This window comes from Pseudoliparis swirei, chromosome 1 (assembly GCF_029220125.1).
Source record: "Pseudoliparis swirei isolate HS2019 ecotype Mariana Trench chromosome 1, NWPU_hadal_v1, whole genome shotgun sequence".
NCBI classification, from domain to species: Eukaryota; Metazoa; Chordata; class Actinopteri; order Perciformes; family Liparidae; genus Pseudoliparis; species Pseudoliparis swirei.
This window is the reverse complement of record NC_079388.1, coordinates 6,006,902-6,026,401: the sequence shown is the minus strand read 5'-3', so window position 1 is coordinate 6,026,401 and position 19,500 is coordinate 6,006,902. Positions and strand designations below refer to the sequence as shown.

General features: G+C 47.9%; 1 protein-coding gene across 3 annotated transcripts in view; it reads left to right on the top strand.

Moving 5' to 3' along the window:
• The first annotated feature begins 1,117 nt into the window (after positions 1–1,117).
• The window catches only part of LOC130197680 (exostosin-1c-like), a 79,002-nt gene continuing 60,619 nt past the window's right edge, over positions 1,118–19,500 (top strand). The window contains exons 1-2 of one of the 3 annotated variants that reach the window (XM_056420529.1): positions 1,118–1,456; positions 10,506–11,937. In XM_056420529.1, the coding sequence (XP_056276504.1) occupies positions 10,988–11,937 (950 nt within the window). In that variant the 5' untranslated portion in view covers positions 1,118–1,456; positions 10,506–10,987. Of the gene's footprint in view, positions 1,461–2,082; positions 2,417–10,505; positions 11,938–19,500 lie in introns of those variants that run through there. The other 2 variants (XM_056420694.1, XM_056420613.1) reach the window with 2 other exon arrangements.

The window sequence follows — 19,500 nt, the reverse complement described above, 5'->3', positions numbered from 1 at the left end:
GTTAAAATCACGCATAATTCAAATTTAATGATTTATCCACATTGACCTGATTGAACTTGAGGGTTAATTCTTGACCACGGCAACTTTATATATAAATATTTATTTTTATTTATTTATTATATTTATTATATAATAAATGAAATAAAATTCTAAATATATATAACAGGAGAACAGGAATAGATCTTTCCTTCTTGATCGAGCTGTGTCGAATGCAATATTACATTGTTATTGTTATCACTATTATTATTAATTCAACTTCTTTTGACGCATTTTGAAGCCTTTAAGGTTTTACAATCACCCATCCATGGTATCGAACCATATACAGGAAATAGGACTTTAATAACATTGTCACCCATAAGTAATTTTAGCGTTTGTGCCATGTTTTTGAATCCTCATAGTTCAAAGACAAATAATATAACGATATATATAAAGGAAAGCCCTAACTTCCAACCACACGTCCAGTTGTCCCATTATGAATCATCCGAGCAGTTTCATGAAATCATTTGAATATTATTATTATTATTATTATTATTTACTAATAAATACTTTTTAGACTCATGGCATTTTGATTCTTGGTGCACTTTTTGTTATCCTTTTCCCTTTGCATGTAACCATGTGGCGGAATCCCCGCATTCCTACTGTGACAGCCGCCCCTGAACCCCTCAGAGAGCCTCTGCACGGCTGGTTACAGCCCCGCCGCCTCGCCCCGACGTCTCCCTGCCTGTCTGCGCACGCGACTCGGTCCGGTGGAGCGATGACATCATCCGGGCACAAGGCGGCGCTCGACTCTCATACATGCAGTGGTGGTGTCGTGCCCCTTTAAACGTGCACATGTCACATGACATTAGGAAAAACACTCATTATATCAGCGCAATATATTAAGTCTGAGCATTTATGTGCGTATCCCTCATAGACACAACAACCACCACCTTCATCATCATCATCATCAATCATCCTCTTCGCCCTCATCATGGTGGTGTTTACGCCGATGCATGTGCAACCATAGTTTCCGCAGAGGTGACGGGATAATAAGACATGTCACGCCCCCTCCCCATGTCGGTTCAGTGCCCGTGCGTAATTTGGCCTTTATCCCCAAAAGCGCTCCAGTTGTGCGGAGGTAGTCGCATCCAGATGTGCGCGCGCGCGTGTGTGTGTGTGTGCGTTTCACGGCGCGGGACGAAGACGTCGAGGAGCCTCTGCGCCAATCGCTGCCGCCCGGGGGAGGCGTGTCGTGTGTAGACTGTTGTGCTTATAGAAAAATGGACAATTTAAGGCGCACATTCATCATTCATACCCCGACGGGGAGGTCTGCGCACGCACGCTGATCTGCCGCCGCCAATGCCCGGCCGTGGGGTGAAAAGGAAAACCACCAGCGAGGGGACGAGGCCGGTTCGCCACCCGGTAAACGCGAAGCTCTCCGCCGGGGGAGAAGTCGGAGCGCCGCGGGGATCGTACAGTAGGTGATTTTTTCTGTCTGTGTTGTGCTGTGTTCTTTGTGGGATGGACCGATGTGCTGTCTGCTGGGACCGGGGATGTAACAGCCGCGTTCAGAGTTCCAGAGGTTCCCCACACCTCGCTCATTGTCCGGAGGCATCGCGACGAGACCACGACACGCGCTCAAGACACGAGGGGGCGAATGGGGAATGAAAAAAAGAAAGCGTGCGTCCATGAAGTGCCACACGCACTCCGGTCCGCTCTTGTTGTTGTCTCGTCGGCGCACGCACCTTTGTGCCGCTGCCCAGACATTGAGCATCACAGGTGTTGCCCCCCCCCCCCCCCCCCCTCATGGCAGACGGTCTGTTGTTGGTGCAACAGGGGAACTCTTTAATTCAGCATGAATTACTACCACCATGAATTACTACCACCACGCCGCAGGTCTGTAGCCCATGGTGACGGCTGGGGTGATGATGATGATGATGATGATGATGATGCGCTCAGCGGAGCTCTGAACGCGCGCGAGAGAGAGAGAGAGACAGAGAGAGAGAGAGACAGACAGACAGAGAGAGAGCGAGAGAGAGAGAGAGAGCGAGAGCGCGAGAGAGAGAGAGAGAGAGACTCCGCCTCGCTAGTTCATTCGTGTGGACGCGCCCGGACGCTGCGTTGCGTTCACGCTCTTCCCTTTAGCCCCGCAACTTAATCGGAGGATAAGGAGGCGGAGGAGGAAGAGGAGGAGCAGGAGGAGGAAGAGGAGGAGGAGGCATCGCGGATCGAGAGCAGAGGGAGGAAGGAGGCAGCACCGCGAAGGAAGGGAGAAGTTGGTGTGTGTTTGTGTTGAGCCGGCCGGAGCGGGACAGAGCTCAACAGTTCGGATTGTTTCCTCCGCTTCGCGTGGAGTCCGAACCCGGCCGCCTCAGAACCGGGTGAACCCACGGCCACCACCTGCAACGGGTCCCGGTAACAGGTAGGCTGACTAGAGGTGAGGGTTGTGTGTGTGTGTGTGTGTGGGGGGGGGGACCCTGGATAGAGAGGCGTCCGCGCTGTGTCACTGTGTGCCCGATGCATTCACGGACCTCACGGACCTCAATGGTTACCTGCCATGATATTGCTGCTGCTTTAGATAATTGCGCGTCAATTTGGGGCTCCAAAATAAACCTCACGTCCACTCACTTTAACTGTGGTGGTGGTTGTATGTGTGTGTGTGTGTGTGTGTCCTACAGTTTTTTAGTGCAGGGTTGGGCTAGAACATCAGAATCACGAAAATACTCTTATTGTATTTAAGCCTTAATCTGTATCCGTCTACACACACATGTAGCACACAGATGCAGACAGTGAACACAACACTAAGCAGCTCTATCTTCTGTGTGTGTCTTGGATGCGCTTAAAAAAAAAAAGGGGAATTCAATAAATATGAGCAATTCCCTCCTTTCACTGGCTGCTAAGTGCTCCTCGTATTCGTGAATACCCCAAAGAAACAACACGAGGCTGCAGGAGTTCACGGCAGCGATTAATCACAACTCTCTCGTCCTTCGTCTTCATGGGATTCTGCATTCACGCTGCTCTCTTTAATAACCTCCCCGGGGATAAAGGGGAACACAAATCCCGTCTCGCCGAAGCATCGGCCAAGACGGAGAGATATTCATATTCCAGATGTGGTGGAGCATTTACATAATCAAGGCGGTCATTAGAGGGGGCTGCGAGTTCTCAGGCTCGACCTTTTAAACCGCGATCAACCCCGACGGGTGCAAAGTGTTCACATGCACTTTTAAAAAATGTTCTTTGTACTGTATACCCGTGTTGTGACTGAACAAGATCACTCCAAAAGCTTCAACCTCAGATGTCAGGGCCCGTCTAATAATTGCCCCCCCCCCCCCCCCCTTCTTCCTCATCTCGGGGTCAGTTCGTATATCATCCCCGTGTTGCCAAGGTCAGATTGCCTTTTATGTCGATCTGATCCGAGTCCAGCGAAAAGGGAGGCCTCCAGCCCGGAGCTGCAGAGATAAGATGAGTTGCAGGTGTGTGTGTGTGTGTGTTTTCTTAGGTGCCCTCGCGGGGACCCGGAGCGTATGAGGAGCTGTGTGCACTTGCCGTATCGGTGACCTCAGCGTGGGCGTCTCCACTGTCTTTAGCTCGGCGCCGTGTGCCGGTGTTGCCCATTAGCTGCGATCTCGGCCCTCTGACCGATGTGACACGGCCCCCCCGTGCCCCCCATCCCATGTCCCGCTTTCCCATGTCCCCGCACACACACACACACACACACACACACACACACACACAAACAGCTATGCCAAATTCTGAGCCCTGAGCTTTAAAAAAAAAAATGTATAACTTGATAACCGCTCCTTACCCATCCTGTTTCTTTCTGCTAATTAGTACTTGTGGCGCTCGAGTGAAGCGTATGGTGGTGGTGGGGTGGTTGGGGGGGGGGGGGGGACATAATTAATCAACCCGGCTTGTAATTACGCCGGGTTTCTGCTGGAATGTGAGCGCGGTCGGGAGGCTGGTCGCGTCGCGGGGCGTGCTGCTTGAGGTAAACATCTTATTAACCGCGCCAGAGTCCCCCCGAGGCCCAACCCCCCCACCCAGAACAACTATTTTATTGTGGAAGGAGAACGTGCTGTAAACCACATTATGTAAATGGGACCAGTAAAAAAAACAAATCTTCTGGCCATTACGGTTTCCGAGGGAGTCGATCCGATGGAAGGAAGGAAATATTGTGTTTTTTGTTAGTTTTTTTCATCCAGTGAACATCTATTTCCTCAGCACACGTGTCCGCTCCCATGCGCACAATGTGGCGTGGGGGAATGCACAGCGGCCCTCGGATGATTCAAAGGGCAACTAGGAGGTGAGGACGGAAAATAGAACCTGGACCGGTTCCCAGTTGTAAGCCTTTAATGCGGGTCGGTCCGGGGAGACGGACTCTTTTTATCTGAACCACAGCAGGATTTAGTTCCCTGGTTGCCTCAGACGGAGACGACCACAGACACACTTCACACCTCAGTGACTCCTGCTCAGGTCACAGAGAGAGAGGAAGGCCGCCTCGCTACGATGGTACCCAACACAAGGACACAGGGGTTCCCAATCTGAGGGGTCATGAGGAGTTAGGTTCATGCTTTCCTGATATCTGCTTCTCCCTTGTGATGCATTTATAGATTATTTGACTGAAATCCAGGGGAGAAATTGGAGGAAATGTTTAACCTTTTGAAATAACATTAAACCTTTATAAATAAATAAATATATATTTATAAATAAATAAATAAATATAATTATTTAGACTTACAGTGTATGAGCAATTGTCATACAAATGGCAATAATAAGACTTTTAGGCAGATTCAAAGTGCAATCTTAGATTTTTTGAACAAAAAAAACCAACAGAAAAGATAAATCAGACAATCATATTTCATTGTATTTCTTTGTGGTTGTATCTTGTTAATACTTTTTAAAAAATTATGACTTATTTCTTTGTTTTTTATAATTAAAAATTATATTTATTGATTTTGTGTGTGTACAGTACAGGCAATACAGACGACAAAGAACAGAAACAGAACGCTATTTAATGATCATAATTCTAAGAGGATATTAAGGGGGCATTTGTTGCCCCTCTTAGTGATATCAGGGACACGATTATATTTCTTAGGGGCAGTTTTGCCCTTTGCCCTCATGTACTTCTGACGCTGTTGTGATGTATAGCTGTTTAAAACTGATCATCCTTCAGGTTTTCATGCCCCCCCATGTCCTCATACTATTTATCCATCGACACCATTGTGAGTGTAGCACACCGTTGCTCCTCTGGTAGCGGCCCGTTGCTGCTGGACTCAGGGAACCGTCGTATTAAACTGCACTTGACTCCAAAAAGATGTGTAACCACGAGCAACAACACGGAGACTGCAGTGTGGCCGTCTCCTGGTCACGTCCCTCGGCTCCCGTAATGACAGAGTCTGGTTTTTTTTCTTCTTCTTCCATTTTTTATTTTAGCTCCACCCCACCACAAGATGTGTGTTTTGTCCAGAACACTTTATTTTGCTGAACTAATATTGTTGCCAGCTTTAGGGGCAAGCAAAGAACACACACGCCAGATGTGAGCGCCCGTGTGTGTGTGTGTGTGTGTGTGTGTGTATAAGTATAGCTCGGGCTCGGCTTTGAGAATTGAGAAGAGAAAAAAAAGCCAGTCTGTCCCTGAAAGAAAAATAGTAAAATACATCCAATTTTTGTGGAAGAACACAGATTGACAAACGCATATCCCCCCCCCCTCCGCCCGTCATCGGTGAAACCCATTTCAGAGCGCCTCCGTTTTCATTTCCTGCCAACGCCTGCAGTAACCACCGCCGTGCACACACTCTTTGAACGGGGGAGACAGGTGGGGCGACACATTTGGATTTGGTTCTGAGTTTATGGTGTAGTTCTCGTGGAGTAAAGGTTGAGGGAAGCCCCTTCTGGCCCTCTGAGGGGGCGAAGAGATCGATGGCCGTCAAGTAAAGGGAGTGGTCCGGCTGTCATCCATGGAATATCGAAATGGCAACCTTTGATTTCATATCTTTTTAATCTGCCAGTGTTGCCGACTGAATGAGAAACATATTTTAATTTGAACCTAAATACTTAACTTTAGTTTTACAATTTGTTGTATTGTACGACGCAAACTGTGAACGAATATAAAGGCCATGGGTGGGGTGGATCTGTGGGTGGGTGTGTCATTATTCATTATTACTACAATTTGTTATTTTTAGTTATTAATTTATCCTGATTTCCGCTTCACAACTGTTATCTGAATGAAACATACACACACAAAATGAAAACAACTTGTTATTTGATCACTGTATACCATATTGTGCATTATCAATACAGTATTTAATATATATATACAGGACTGTCTCAGAAAATTAGAATATTGTGATAAAGTTCTTTATTTTCTGTAATGCAATTAAAAAAACAAAAATGTCATGCATTCTGGATTCATTACAAATCAACTGAAATATTGCAAGCCTTTTATTCTTTTAATATTGCTGATTATGGCTTACAGCTTAAGAAAACTCTAAAATCCTATCTCATAAAATTTGAATATTTCCTCAGACCAAGTAAAAAAAAAAGATTTATAACAGCAAAACAAAATCAAACATTTGAAAATGTGTTTCCAGATGTTTCGAGTTAATTAGACGATTCAAGTGATTTGTTTAATACCCTACTAGTATACTTTTTCATGATATTCTAATATTTAGAGATAGGATATTTGAGTTTTCTTAAGCTGTAAGCCATAATCAGCAATATTAAAAGAATAAAAGGCTTGCAATATTTCAGTTGATTTGTAATGAATCCAGAATGCATGACATTTTTGTTTTTTTTATTGCATTACAGAAAATAAAGAATTTTATCACAATATTCTAATTTTCTGAGACAGTCCTGTATATATATATATATATAAAAGAATACATATGGATCATTACCCCCCCCCCCCTCGTCATTCTCTCCTTCCTTCGCCCATCTTTTATTCCCCTCGACTTTCTTTCCTGCACCTTTAAGTGCTGACCCAGCGTGTCCTCAACAGGAAGTGGGCACGCAGACGCTAACAACCTCAGACGGTATAAAAAAAACGAGATTTGAATTTCGTTAAATTCTTTCCGATTAATCTGTAAACGCGAGCGTGCTCAGCGGGTTCATCCAAACATTCTTATGGAGGAACGGTGAGCGACTCCAAAAGGTTACTTCTTCTTCGGTACGTGATCCACCTGCCGCTTTTTAATGCCGCATGCATTATTAATTTATTTTTCTTCTTTTCTTTTTCTGCAGTGTTGACACAATTCCTCTCTCAGTGATCCTCCGCGCTGGTTTCCTTTGAGGCCGAAGCGCGATGAAGAGAGCGGTCGGCCCCGCCGAGTGTGTTCCTCGCGCTCCGTGATGAAGTGCACGCCGGGCCCTCCTCCCACCAGACGCCTCTTTTGAGGATGAAGCGGGAGGAATTGAAAACAGGAAAGAAAGAGAGAAAGTGTTATTGAGAGAGGAAGAGAGAGGAAGAGGAGGTGAGAGGAGAAACTGGAAGGAAGGAACGATGGAGTGTAGGAATCGAAAAAAAAGATGTGGGCGCTCTGAATGCCGGCCTCACCTTTCCTCGAACTCTGTCCTCACCTTGTGCCCCCCAGTGCTACAGTCACCCAACCGTAATGATCCGCCATTGATCCGTGAAAGAAGGACTTCTCGCGCCACTTAGCTGTGTGTGTGCCTCCAGTACGTGTGTGTGTGTGTGTGTGGATGTTGTCGAGTCTGGGCATGGCTAGGGATGTGTATCATTTTTATTTTCTTCCCGATACCGGTGCTAAACCGGTACTTTTAAAACGATACCGGTGCCTGAACCGATACTTAAAAAAGTAAAGGCAACATTAAAAACCTCTTCGGCCATATTCCCTGTAAAAGCCGTTCTCATGGAGCACTGAAAGAAAACGGACATCAGACTGTCGCGCTCGTCGCTCGCGCTAGCTCGTAGCTCGCGCTAGCGTTTAGCTCGTAGCTAGCACTAGCTTGTAGCTCGTAGCTCGCGCTAGCGTTTAGCTCGTAGCTAGCACTAGCTTGTAGCTCATAGCTAGCACTAGCTTAAACATGGTTGGAATGGTTAATTCTGTATTTGTTGGCCTATTTTTATGAATGCAAGACTTGCAATCAACGTTACGGTGCTAATCTGAGTTCAGGCTGCTCTTGTCATCATCGGTCTCCACGTTTTTAGGGCAACCGTCTCCCCATCGCGGCGTGTGCTCCACAGGGCTCACGCAGTCAGACACGGTGCACGCCTCCGCTTTCACAGTGAAATGATAGGCGATCGTAACCTGCTGACCGGGCGGAGTCACCATATCGGCACCGGTTTTCGGTACCCAACCAACCCTAGGCATGGCCCCACGGAGTTACACTACCTTACATTCATCATCGTGGCTCCTTGTTCACGGCCACAAACTGCCACTGCGCAGTGTGTGTGTGTGTGTGTGTGTGTGCGGCCGGTAGGACGGTTAGCGTGATGAATGTACCCGCTTGTTCCTCACAGGTCGGGCAGTTCTATGAGGAAATAATCTACAAATGAGCAGCTTCATGCATATATCCAGTCATATCATCGGCAATGATTATGTACCCACTCACTTATTATCTGCATATCTTCCTCGAGACCTGGCGTGCCCCGTAGAATCAATGTTCACTTGAGCTGCTGGTGTGATACGTTAAATATAATGCGGGGAGTCAAGGTTTTTTAAAAAACAACATATGATCGTGTCTTCTTGTGAAATGATAGTTCATAAGTGTAAATAGAAACTCACTGCACTTAAATCAATGTCCACTTTTTTTGCCGACGACTGCAGGCGGATGAACAAAAGCGACGGCGCTCAGAGGCATTAGATTATATAAATTAAGGGAATAAATTCTTCACGCCCATCGTGATAATGATACCCTCCGTCACGTTTCTATTACACCCCCTTGCCATCGTCATCATCAATTCTCCCCAGCAAACCACAAATCATGGTGACGGAGCTGGCGCCCATCTCTGGATCCCGAGATGAGATCGAGGTGTAACTGCGTGCGCCGGGCGGAGAGGCGACACAAGACACGGGGGAAGAAACAAAATATAGAAAAGAAAATCAATGCCTTAACCAAAGGAGCGCGTGAATTATTAACGAGGAGTATGGAATAAGATCCCAAGTGTCTATTACGCCCCGACTTGGACCGCATGCCGCTCAAGAAAATGTAGAACGGGCGATGGTGCCAAGAAAAACATCCACGAGCATCTCCAGCGCGTAGAGGAGCTGACCTGAATTATGTTGGCGCGGTTTCGGGCCACCGGCTGAGAGGCATTCATGGCACAGGAAGGACTCGGAGTCTGGAGTACCGGGGGCCGCACACGGAGAGCATGCACGACGGGAAGTCGCCGAGAGGCGTTCTCACCTCTCGGGAATACGGCGTATCGGTTTTAGGGCGAAAAAACACAGCAGTCAGGGATGGCCGGTGTGTACGTAGGTCAAGAAGTCAACTGGTATGAAGGTAGATTTGTGTCTTTATGACACAAACAACAACAACAAAAGGTTTTGAGAGCAAATTTCTCTTCTGGAAGTAAATTAATTGTGAGTTTTGCCAAAACGAGAATTTTTTCCTGCAAAAAACAAAGAAAATTGCTCTCAAAATGAAAACATTTGCCTCACCCACTACGTCTAAACTCAACGCTTAGATGTGTGTTTTTTTTTTTCCATTTTTTTTTTCGGATTTCTTCGACCCTTTCGAGGTGGGTACATCGGTGGATGCATTGTTTGCCCACATCGCCAGTGTGCTGTTTGTTTTATTGCGAGCACGAGGAGGCGGTGCATCAGAGAATATGAATGAGAGAGAGAGAGAGAGAGAGAGAGAGGCCAGGTGAGTCTGAAAGCTGCCTTTGTGTCGCAGCTGGCAGTACGAACACTGCCCTTCACTGTGAGGCGTTCTCCACGCTCACACACACACACACACACTCACCGGTATACTGTACATGTTGGGGAGGTAAGGGGGGGGGATGTTTGGCAAAACTATGAGGCTGAGAAGAAGAAAAAAACGTTTGCAGATGTAACGAAACAAAAAGAAGCCTTCAGCCGCTCTCTCTCCAAGGTCAACGGATGTTTCAGAGCCATGAAGCTGCTCCACGTTGCCAACATCTCCATTTCAGATGCTACACACGCTGTTATTTTCTCCTTCACTTCACCTGCAGGTCAACCTGGAGCTTGAAGAGCCCGGCGATACCTCGTCCCTAAGTCTCTGGCCTGTCACATCTTTATTTTCCCAGTAATGTGGACGCCGGGGACGGGGACAGAGAGAAGGTGGCCGTGGGGACGGGGGGGGGGCCTCCTTTAGGGGCTCCAGCTACAGTTTATAATCCTCCCCTGCCTGGGAAACGTTGCCCAGCGGTGCGACGCCACTGCTGTTTGATTTAATGTGTGTGTGAAATGTGATTGGGGCGTGCAGATGACCCGGAGGAAAAAAGAAAGAAAGAAAGAAAGAAAGCTCACACCTTGTCGGACAATCCAAAAGCGACTCTGCGTACTGATCCTGCATTCTTGTTTGTCCCCCCCCCCCCACAGGAGGGGCCCCGCAGACGGCGGTCGCGCCGGGCACCATGAGGCAGCGGGCTCGTTGGCCCGAGAGAGCGGAGACGTCCCCCTTCTTCTTCTCCTTCGTCATCGTCACTCCCGACCAGGCCGGCCAGCGGAGGAAACGCACGCCGCCGCCGCCGCAGCATCAGCAGACGCGGGCCAACGCACACGTCTGAGAGCGAGGCGGCTCGACGAGCCGATGGGCGAGGGCGGGAGGAGCCGGAGCGAGGGGAGTCAGTAACTCAGATTGCGGTTTTATCCCCGGGAAGAAAAGAAAAAAATGGCAAAGTGGACCACCGGGCCACCCTCAGAGGCAGCGATGCCCTCGCTAACGCATCGCCCGTCGCTAGAGCCTCCTTGTTAGAAGTCACAAGTCACAACCCCCCCCCTCAGAGGACAAGAGCGAGAGAGAGAGAGAGAGAGAGAGACAGAGAGACAGAGAGGAAAGACAGAGACAGTGACAGGCCCCCATGCAGGCGCGTAAGAAGTACGGTCTGCTGGGCTTGTGCGCGTGCTGCTGGCTGCTCTTCTTCTACTGGGGCCCCGGGGGGGTCCAGCTGCGTCTGCTGCGGCTGCTGACGCGCCAGCGGGGCGAAGCGGTGCGCCCGTGGCCCAACTGGACCGACGGGGCCTTCCTGCCCCGCTACGCCCACCCGCATGAGCCCCAGACGGACCCCGGGGCGGCCGAGTCGCCCCGCCGCCGCCGCCAGTCGTGGCCCGCCGTCTACAAGGGCGGCCGCTGCCGCGCGGAGACCTGCTTCGACTTCGCGCGGTGCCGCCGCCGCGGCCGCGAGGGCTTCCGGGTGTACGTGTACCCGGCGGAGAAGAACGACCGCGTGTCGGAGAGCTACCGGAAGATCCTGACGTCCATCGCCGAGTCGCGCTACTACACGGCGGACCCGCGCGAGGCGTGCCTGTTCGTGCTCGGCATCGACACGTTGGACCGGGACCAGCTGTCAGGGCAGTTCGTGCCCGACGTGGACGAACGCATCCGGGGTTACCCGCTGTGGAACGACGGGCGCAACCACCTGATCTTCAACCTGTACTCGGGCACGTGGCCCAACTACACGGAGGACCTGGGCTTCGACATCGGCCAGGCCATGCTGGCGAAGGCCAGCCTCAACGCGGAGCACTTCCGGCCGGGCTTCGACGTGTCCATCCCGCTGTTCCCAAAGGAGCACCCGCAGAAGGGCGGCGAGCGCGGCTGGCTGGTGAGGAACGCCGCGCCGCCGCGCCGGAAGTACCTGCTGATGTTCAAGGGCAAGCGCTACCTGACGGGCATCGGCTCCGACACCAGGAACGCTCTGCACCACATCCACAACGGGAAGGACGTCGTGTCGCTGACCACGTGCCGCCACGGGAAGGACTGGGAGAAGCACAAGGACGCCCGCTGTGACCATGACAACCTGGAGTATGAGAGGTAAGACGGGGGGGCGTGATGTTGAAGTGAGATGTGGGGCGTCGGAGGATCTATAGGAAAACAGAGCGTCGTCGGGTGTTGTTACCTTCGAATTGAAAATGCGGAAGGTTATGTTTTGATCGCCGTGTATTTATTTATTTATTTATTTGTATGCGTGTTATTCGCAAAACTCAAAAAGTATTGAACCGAATCGCATGCAATTTGGTGGGATGATTGTTTATTATCCGGGGACCAGTTGATTAGATTTTGGGATCGATCGGGTCAAAGGTCAAGGTCAAAGGTCATGAACAGGTCAAATCTTCTTGAATCACATGGAATTTGGTGGGATGATTGGTTATTATCCGGGGACCATTTGATTAGATTTTGGGATCAATCGGGTCAAAGGTCAAGGTCATGGAAAGGTCAAAATCTTTTTTTTACCATAGCACGATACATTTTTGTCCAATTGGCATGCAACTAATGCCAAAATGTTCATAATTCAATGCCCAATCTTGTGATATGCGAAGGTATGCGCTCTACCGAGTGCCCGTTCTAGTTTCTTTATGTTCCCTTCGCCCCACTTGAACTCTACACGCTGTTTTATTGGTCTTTAGTCCTCACAGATATTCCCTCTGGTTATTTTAAGTCTCTTCGTTTTTTATGGCGCCACGAGTTCTCACCGGTGAGGTTTTATGATGTTTGACAAATTTGGATCGAGGTCACTATTTGAGTAAAATACGATGTAAAAGGTGTCTGCAGTGGGCTCGGCTCGAGCCCGGCTGTCCTCCAGAGCGTGTTTAAATCTTACAGGTAAACAACGTGTCATCTCCATTTTGTATTTGGATATAAATAAACAGCCGCAGCCGGTTAATTACGAGCGAAACGAAGGAACCGAAGCAAAAAGGTCACGGCAGAGAACGGCGTTGTGGAACGGCTGATTAGCTCAGAGAAGACACCGCCGCCGGCGGAGACGCGCGAGTGACAATTATATTCTTAAAGTCAGCCTCTCGCGCGGGAGATACGCTCGCCATTTCCACTTTGGAGTGGAGAGCGTGTTCAAGACGTCGGAAAATGAGGCTCCCGCGACATCTGCACATGCTTAGAGCGCCGATTTATTATTAAAAGCAACTCATTTAATCACGTGACCTTTTTGCCGGTGGATTGAAAACCGTTTGCACAAAGGCATTTACTGTTATGCAATATATGTTTTTCCACCCCGGTGTGCTTTGGCCTTTTTTCACAGAGTGGGTTTCAAGTATGTGAGCACCATTGTTGTGTTAATAATAATAAAAAGAGCTGTAGGAAACACACCCAGCAGCAGCAGCAGCTCGGGGAACACGTCTCATCCTCTGGGTACTTCGCTCCTGCTGGCCTATTGGAGCTCAGACAGTGATTTTAAAACAGATGGAAAGACATGCAGGTGCTCCATACACACAATCTGAACTTTTTGTATTGTAAAATTATCCTTTAGGGACTTAATGGATGTAAATTCTTTCGTTTTTTTGTATCTAATTCCAAAGATATACATGATTATGTTTGTGTGTGTGGGAGTGGAGGACCCAGAGTAAGAAGGACTACTGAAGTGTAGTTTCACGGTCTTTATTTGATTCCATAAAGTCGTCATGAAATAGTTGATGTAGAGGAGCGATAGCAGGTGGGCTCACGGGGAAGAACGGCATACTGACACACTGCATATGAATATTACATACTCAGTGTGTACTTACAGGAAGTCATTGTGGAGGATGCCCTCGCAGCAGACTGCTCACACACACTAGTAAAGTCGAGACGTCACATGACGTTAGCGGTCTAATAATTACCTTTGCATTGAAAATGCGGAAGGTAATGTTTTGATCGCCGTGTATTTGTATGCGTGCGTGTTATTCGCATAAGTCAAAAAGTATTAAACCGAATCGCATGAAATTTGGTGGGATGAGTGGTTATTATCCGGGGACCATTTGATTAGATTTTGGGATCGATCGGGTCAAAGATCAAGGTCAAGGTCATGAAAAGGTCAAAATCTTCTTCTTACCATAGATTACCATCAATTTCTATCCAATTGGCATGCAACTAATGCCAAAATGTTCATAATTCAATACCCAATCTTGTGATATGCGAAGGTATGCGCTCTACTGAGTGGCCGTTCTAGTTCATTCTTTGATTGTGAAATTGATTTGTATGTTAAGCCCTGCGCTTTTTCCATCTTAACTTTACCTTGACATCATTTGCCATGATTTGTAATGATTCTTCATCCCACGGTTATTTATTTGAACTGACCGTGTCATTTCCACATCGGTGTCCGCGGCGTGGTGCCGTTGGGCCCAAACACACTTCCTACACGCTTAAGGACCCCTTATTTAAATAAATTAGGCCCTAAAAGTTTAAAATTCCCTGGCAGCCGAATCCATTTGGTTGGAAGTGAAGTGAACACGCTCGTATGGCTGCAGCTCAGAATGACTTTGATTATCAATTAATTAGCTGATCCTTTCCACCAGATACTGTTTAGTTCAATTAAGGCAAGAAAAAATAATGAAAACTCCGAGCCGGCAGAGCGATGACTTCATAATATCTTTTATTCTGCTCCGTTTATTGTCTGAATAACAGAACCAGCTGATGATGAGATCTCCGAGCGCTCGGAAAGTGAATTAAACGACCATTGATTGTCATAATAGTTCTCCATTCGTTTCCCTCCCTCTAATTATTTTAGCGCTATAGAACATGCGTTCAAGTTTCATATCACAGGAATTAAAATAGCAACAAGAAGAAAAAACACGTATTCACTGTAAAAGTTAAACGAATATTTAGTTAAACTAAAGCTTAGATCAGCTTACTTCCAGCTCACTCTTGTTGTTGTTTGAAACGGCTGTTCCTCTGAACGCCTCCTCCTCATGTGGGACAGACTCGACTTGTCCGGCGACAAGAGAATCCAACGGCCCGACGCCGCCGGGCGAACAGAAGCTGTTTTCACGTGCTGCCAAAGCGAAAGCGCTCACAGCGAGTGTCCACACAACAGCACTTTTCAAATATCGTTTTAGCCCGGGAACATCAGTGTGGTGACGATGGTCCTGATCCAAGCGCACGCACACCTCGGGCCCCCGTGGCCTGAAACAAGCCGCCCTCCGGCGTGTTGACGTTGGGCCGGGGATGGAGCCGCATGAATGAGCTCATTTATTCCACACGGCCCGCTACTCAGACACCCGGGTGGGCGGGTGAAGGGGGGGGGGGAGGGGTCCCGTGTGGTATTTTGCGGTAGATCTGGATACGGCAACGGCTCTGGGGGTGGGAGAGAGAGAGAGAGAGAGACAGCTGCCGTTTGTAAGAAAAACTCAAAAAGCTGGAGACGTTTTCTTTTCTCCCTTTTTTTGTATGAAGAGTCCTTCTTTTCTATGGAAACAGGAGGCTTTTAGCCTCGGAGAGAAAGAGAGGTGTGAAGGATGTGTGTGAGGGAGGGTGGGGTGGGGAGGTAGAGGGAGGGAGGGAAGGTGAGCGCCCATCTCTCTTTTCTGGCATCCTTTGAATCTCCTTTTTGGGAAGAGAAGAAAAGGGACAAGCACAATAAACAAGCTGCATGAGCACGGTGTGACACACGCTCTCCTCTCCATCTGCCTGCTGACATATTCTCCCCCCCCCCCCCCTCTCTCTCTCTCTCAATGTCTTCCCCTCCCTCCGTCCTTTCACTCTCTCCTCTGATCTATTTCTACCAAAAGACCCTGCACCTGTACACCCAGTGTGCTACTGACAACAGTTTGTGCCACCGGGCCAAGTCCGTGTCTGTGTGTGTGTGTGTGTGTGTGTGTTTATGTGTGTGTGTGTGTGTGTGTGTGTGAGGCCGTGTGTTCACGGTCAATGAGGCTCTTAGAAGGTGCCACCAGGTTAATGAGCGCATGCATCTGGTACACCGGGCAGATTAGCCCCGAGGGACCCGGACGCCACGGCAACCAACGGACGAAGGCGAAGGGGGGGGACAATAAAAAACATACATAACACAATATTAATGATGAATATTATGTTATGTTTTTACTTGAGCTGGAAAATTATAATTATTAATAATTATGATGATAATAATAACAATAATAATAAAACTAATTATTATAATAATTATAATTGAAAAAATATCAATAGGCTGGCAAAACATAAAAAATAACACAATATTAATGATGAATATTACATTATGTTTTAATTGAGCAAGAACATTATTAATAATTATGATAATAATAATAACAATAATAAAAAATATATATATATATTTGTAATAATTGGAGTGGTTTTGATGTCTCGTGTAAAACCAAAAGGGTCAACATTTATTTTAAATTAAGTGGCGTCAAGATCTTTTTCCTAAACGTCATCAGTGACCAGGAAGGTTTTATATTCTTTTTACATTAGCATATGCATTAGCATACGCTGAAGTGATGCCTCAAAAAAATGGGGCATTTAAAAATGCCTCAAACTAGCCCCTCCCTGATTGCATTCCATTGGCTGCTGGCCAGTGAGACTTCCGTCTCAGAAGCAGGCCTTCACGCTCCGCTGCCCGACAACAGAAGCCGAACCGTCCAGCTGCGGATCGCCTGAGTGTTTCTTACCTGCCGTTTGGCCGCCGGCAGATAGAGCAGCGCGTGTTCACCGCTGCCGCTCCAGCACAACGGAGGCGAGCGTTCATGTTGTTGTTGTCCCCACAGCACTGGAACAACTGAAATATTCAGCAGCATCCTTCTAGAAACTGCTTCCCAGTCGCTCGACGTGACGCTGTACACCTCACGTTGAAGTGTCTCGTATCCAGGTTGCGTCTCGATAGGATTCCACCTCATCACGTCTACACCCGGCGCTGTGTTGACGTGTGGTCTCCGGTGTCCGGGAAATTCAAGGCGGTATCAGATCCACGGGCCGTCAGCTGGTTTCACAGTGCATTCCTCTTTTGTTGAACTCTTTTTATACTCCTATATATATACCAGGAAGTGGTTATCACAAAATAAGTCCTATTCTACAAAGGAGATTTACGACATGGAGAAGATAACGGCGTCCGTCAACGGCCAACTGGAACAGTTTTTGGAATATTGGGAAGAATTCACCTCATAGACCTGATTTTATTCTCATAAATCAATGAATAGAGAACAATAGAGAATAGATCACTCCCTAGTTACACGTTGTTTTCTTTTTTGTTTCATTCTGTCTCTTTGTTGTTGTTTATCCTTGTGTTTTACACTTCTTGCTCTGAATGTGTCAAACTAAAATGAGCATCATCTAAGAATCGGCATATGCAATGTCAATTGTCTAATTGATGCCTTCTTTCAATCAAAAAAAGAGTGGAAAAATCCCAAAAATAAACTCCGTTAATCCTGAATCATCCCCAACGCAGCCGACATGTGTCGCCCAGCGTTGACCCACGTAGACTGACCACTGTAGACTGACCACCGGTGCATCTGTGAAACAATGAGGGTGCCTCCATGGTTGTTAAGATGAGTAGGTCTAAAAAGAACGCACTACATTTAAATACCTCTGTCACCGCCATTTCTATTAACACAATTTAACTCTTTTAAATTCCAGAGTGATCGGTAAATAGCTCTAAAAAATCCCATTAAACTGAGCCGTAGGGAGAGAGACACATGAAAAGGAACAGAAGGCGGCCGGAATACTTGAATTTGGTGTGTGTGTCTGTGTGTGTGTGTGTGTGTGTGTGTGTGTGTGTGAGTGTGTGTGTGCGCTTAAGGATGAGAGGAAACGGAAAGAAGAGGCAAAGAGACACGGCGGAGGTAGAGGACACAGTGGTACCCGAGAGCAGGAAGACAGAAAAGGAGAATGTCACGAGATAAAGATGACAGCAACGGGGAAATAAGGGGGAAAAAGCGGGGGGTACCGCGGGCGAGTTAGGAGGGGGGGGGGGGGAAAGAAAGCCGAGAAACGGGAGCGGTGCTGGAGGAGAGGAAGAGGAAGAGGGAACTGTGAGCGAGGGAGAAGCTGTGCCGCAGCCTAATGGCCTACTTTCCCCTCACTTTGGAGAGTTCTCTGAAGAAAGGGAAGAGAAACGTGCTTTGTACAGGGAATGCAAATGAGCGAGAGTGTGAAAAACACAGAGAGAGCGAGAGAGAGAGAGAGAGAGAGAGAGAGAGAGAGAGAGAGAGAGAGAGAGAGAGACGCTCGGGAGATACAAAAGGTACCGGGGGGAGAAAAACGCAAGGAACCAGTTCAGAGCCGAGTGTGTGTGTGTGTGTGTATGTGTTTGTGAGTGTGTTGGTGTGTGTGTGTGTCTGTGTGTGAGTGTGTTTGTGTGTGTGTCTGTGTGTGTGTGTGAGTGTGTGTTGGTGTGCGTGTGTGTGTGTTTTTAAGAGTGATGGAAATGGCGAGGGAGAGGCCGAAGTGACGCCGCTTATCGGCAAAAGACAAACGCCGTGCCTCTTGCGTTCGTCTCAAACGAGCCTCCGTGTGCACGGGCCGCCGCTGGGAAACCGTCGCGCCGTTCGTCATCGTGCCCCCCCCCCCCCCCCCAGGCGGCTGAGAGGGAGACTTTAAAACAAGCTTCCAACAGTTCAGGGCGAACGCAGAATAGCAATCGGTCCTAAACAACCACGGAGGGGCTGCGAGGGGCGGGGCTAACGGTTTAATTTACACGCCCGGCCCACGATGGAGAAGCTAGAAAGGAGGGAAAACTTGCAGAAAAGTGCGGTACCATTGTTGCCCCCACACACACACACACACAGCGTGCCTGTAGAGCGGCGTGCGAGAGTGTGCAATTGGAGATTTTTTTGGCAGCGCCAGTGAGAAGGCGCCGCAGCGCGCTGTAATTAGGGCCTGTGACACGGTACCTCTGGAGATGCTGCGGTCAGAGTGTGTGTGCGCGGTCGGAGTGTGTGTGCGTGGCTGGTGAGGTTCCCCCGTCTCTGTTTAGAATACTTGGAAGCGAGAGGCGGCCTTGTGATATTCTTGTACGCTCCTTCCCCTCCTCCTCCTCCCCATCTTTTTTCTTCTTCTTCCCCTCCTCTTATTAGCGTGCATCTTTTTTTCCCAAATGCCACACAGTCTTCGAGTCTTCCTCGCTTCCGCCGGAGCTTTGGTGAATTTCAGTCAAGCGTATTTGTTTAACCCTTCTATTACCTTTGGGGTCAATTTGACCCCATTCAATGTTTAACGTCTCTGAAAAAATTATTGACATAATTTTTTTGATTCATATTTCATGACTTTTCCTAATTTATTGGGGACAACTGGGAAAACATAAAATTCACATGATGATATGTTTTCAATGTCCTGTACAATTTGACCCCAGGCTGTTTTTCACTGTGTAAAACATATAAGAAATATCAACTTTTTTATTTATTTAAAGGGCGATTTAGGTAGTCAACAAACAAACAAACAAACATACCTCACACTTAAACATGGGAAACAATATAAATTCTAATAATTTTCTCTAGGTTTTAATTGCTGGGGTCAAATTAGGGGTAAAAGATGTTAGTAAATTTGAAGGTAACAGGAGGGTTAAAAGAGCGTGCGAAGGTCGAGGCGGGGGGGCGTGGCTTCTGCCCCGCGGCTGTTTCTTTGGGACGTTTTTTCATTTCCTTCGAGGTGCTCCTCGTGTTCCTTTGAGATTAGCGATGGATC